We start from the raw sequence: 2037 nt of genomic DNA, 5'->3' as shown, positions 1-2037 counted from the left end.
GATGAAAGAACGTTTATTACCATGGAATATTCCAGAGACAAGGTTAAAGAGAAAATGCATCCACAGCTCTCCCTAAGTTTGTCTCACTCTTTTCCCTTTCTGCATGATCTTATGTGCACAGGGGCAGTTCATTTGCTACCACGTGACATGTTTGTGCGCTGTGTTTTGTCTTCAGAAGGTTAGTACCTAGCAGAGCTTGGCCTGCAAAATAGAGACCAGGTCTCAGACTGCTACTGGAGAGGACCTTCACCCAAACACAGGACGTGTCCTAACACCCTTGGCCCTGCTTTTCAGAATTAGACTCACTCGGCAGAGCTATGGTTGGACACATTGTACCAAAACAACTTATCAAAAGGTCACAGTAAACTTATGAACTATCACACTGAAACCAAGCAGACTATGTGTAATGCTTTTGCTCTTTAGCTCAAAATATAATGAATTTAACACACATGATTAATATAATGCACTATGTGAATATAATGATGTTCATGCACACATGATATGAATACATTTTATTCCAACACTAACCTGCAGTCTAATATTTCTTTAAAGCTTGGTAATGGTGGTCTTGGTTTACCAACTATGAAAACGAGCTGAGGCTTGTGTGTTTTTTCACTTCTTTGTTGGATACATACACTAAAAAACCAGTTCCCCTTGTCCAATATTTACTAAAATGAGTCATCTTTGTGTCACGAGATCCTCCTATAAAACAAATGTAAGGTATTTTATTGTGTTACTTCTCAGTCGACTGGTTAAAGGAAGTTACAGTAAAGCTTAGGGCTTTTATTGTGACGGTAAACGGAAGTGGAAGGTCATGTTTTCATGCTCTCATGTTGTCCTCGGGTCAAATTTGACCCGTTTTTTAGTTGTTTTTTTTACTCACAAAAAATGGTTATTTGAAACAAGCGCTGAACATGTCAACATTAGAAATATCAAATAACTTTTGAAGCCCGTGTCTCTGTTTTAATGGTTGAACCTGAGTCTGAGTTCGGTTACACAAAAGCTAGCGCTTGATGTTATTCGCTCACCGGAAGTATTTCTTAACAACTTCCGGGTTGTTATTGAATTCTTTTTTTGGCGGTTTGTGTTGTTGCTGCTGTTTCGTTTTCCTGACTAAAAATGGGTGAAATGTAGTTTAACAAATGTGAAATCCAACGTACAGTATGGTTTGTAACTTTTGTAACACGTAACTCTCCCTCGACAGTGTTTGTTAATGTACTAACCGTCCGTTAAATGCATTTTAACAAACTCAAAATAAGTTAGCCGACGGTGAACTTTGTGCTAGCTAGCTAGCAGCTAACGCTAGCTAGCAGCTAACGCTAGCCAGGCTGGGTTTTTAACCAGTGGCCACCGAGACGGTCCCCTCTCTCTCACGGCTTTATCCAACTGGGAACAATGGCGAACCCGGCACTGTTGCAGAAAAAGAATGGGAAATATCTGTGGTTTGCTCTTCTCGGACTCGGACTCCAACCGGACACCGCAGTGTCGTTAATCCCCGGGAAAGTCAACGTCAAGCACATCAACCTGGGACCGTAAGTCTGCTGTTGTCGTGGGAAACGTTAGTTAATCAACGTGGCTGCTTTCCTTGGAAGTAGCGTTCAACGTTACGTTGCCATTCACATTACCCTTGACGTTAACGTTATTCTAACGAGGTTAAATGTTACTTTATGGCCTGTAGGAATATGTTCGACAAACCAAACAAGGATGCCTTCTACATAGTAACCCATTTCCTGTTGGAGAGACTCAACCCGACACGATTTAACGAGACATACAGGTAAAGTCAGAGATGATCAACTTTCGCCAGTCATATGCAGACGTGTGTATAGGTTTAATTGTCGAAACAATAACCCATTTGCTTTGGGTTACAGGCACTGCTGGCCTGTTTTGAACCACAAAGCAGATGCTGAGTTTCGTAAAGTTACCTGCGCTTGGCTGCGAGAAATTACGGTAAGAACTTGAGTTTTGCAAAGTTACCTGCCCTTGGCTGCGAGAAATTACGGTAAGAACTTGAGTTTCGCAAAGTTACCTGCGCTTGGC

At 41.5% G+C, this 2037-nt stretch overlaps 1 protein-coding gene across 2 annotated transcripts in view; it reads left to right on the top strand.

The window, feature by feature from the left end:
- The first annotated feature begins 1062 nt into the window (after positions 1-1062).
- The window catches only part of haus6 (HAUS augmin-like complex, subunit 6), an 8426-nt gene continuing 7451 nt past the window's right edge, over positions 1063-2037 (top strand). For both annotated transcript variants that reach the window (XM_032511592.1, XM_032511591.1), the window contains exons 1-3: positions 1063-1532; positions 1679-1774; positions 1869-1947. In XM_032511592.1, the coding sequence (XP_032367483.1) occupies positions 1396-1532; positions 1679-1774; positions 1869-1947 (312 nt within the window). In that variant the 5' untranslated portion in view covers positions 1063-1395. The remainder of the gene's footprint in view (positions 1533-1678; positions 1775-1868; positions 1948-2037) is intronic.

This window comes from Etheostoma spectabile, unplaced genomic scaffold (assembly GCF_008692095.1).
Source record: "Etheostoma spectabile isolate EspeVRDwgs_2016 unplaced genomic scaffold, UIUC_Espe_1.0 scaffold394, whole genome shotgun sequence".
NCBI classification, from domain to species: Eukaryota; Metazoa; Chordata; class Actinopteri; order Perciformes; family Percidae; genus Etheostoma; species Etheostoma spectabile.
The sequence above is the reverse complement of the archived record's forward strand: the minus strand, read 5'-3'. Positions and strand labels throughout refer to the sequence as shown.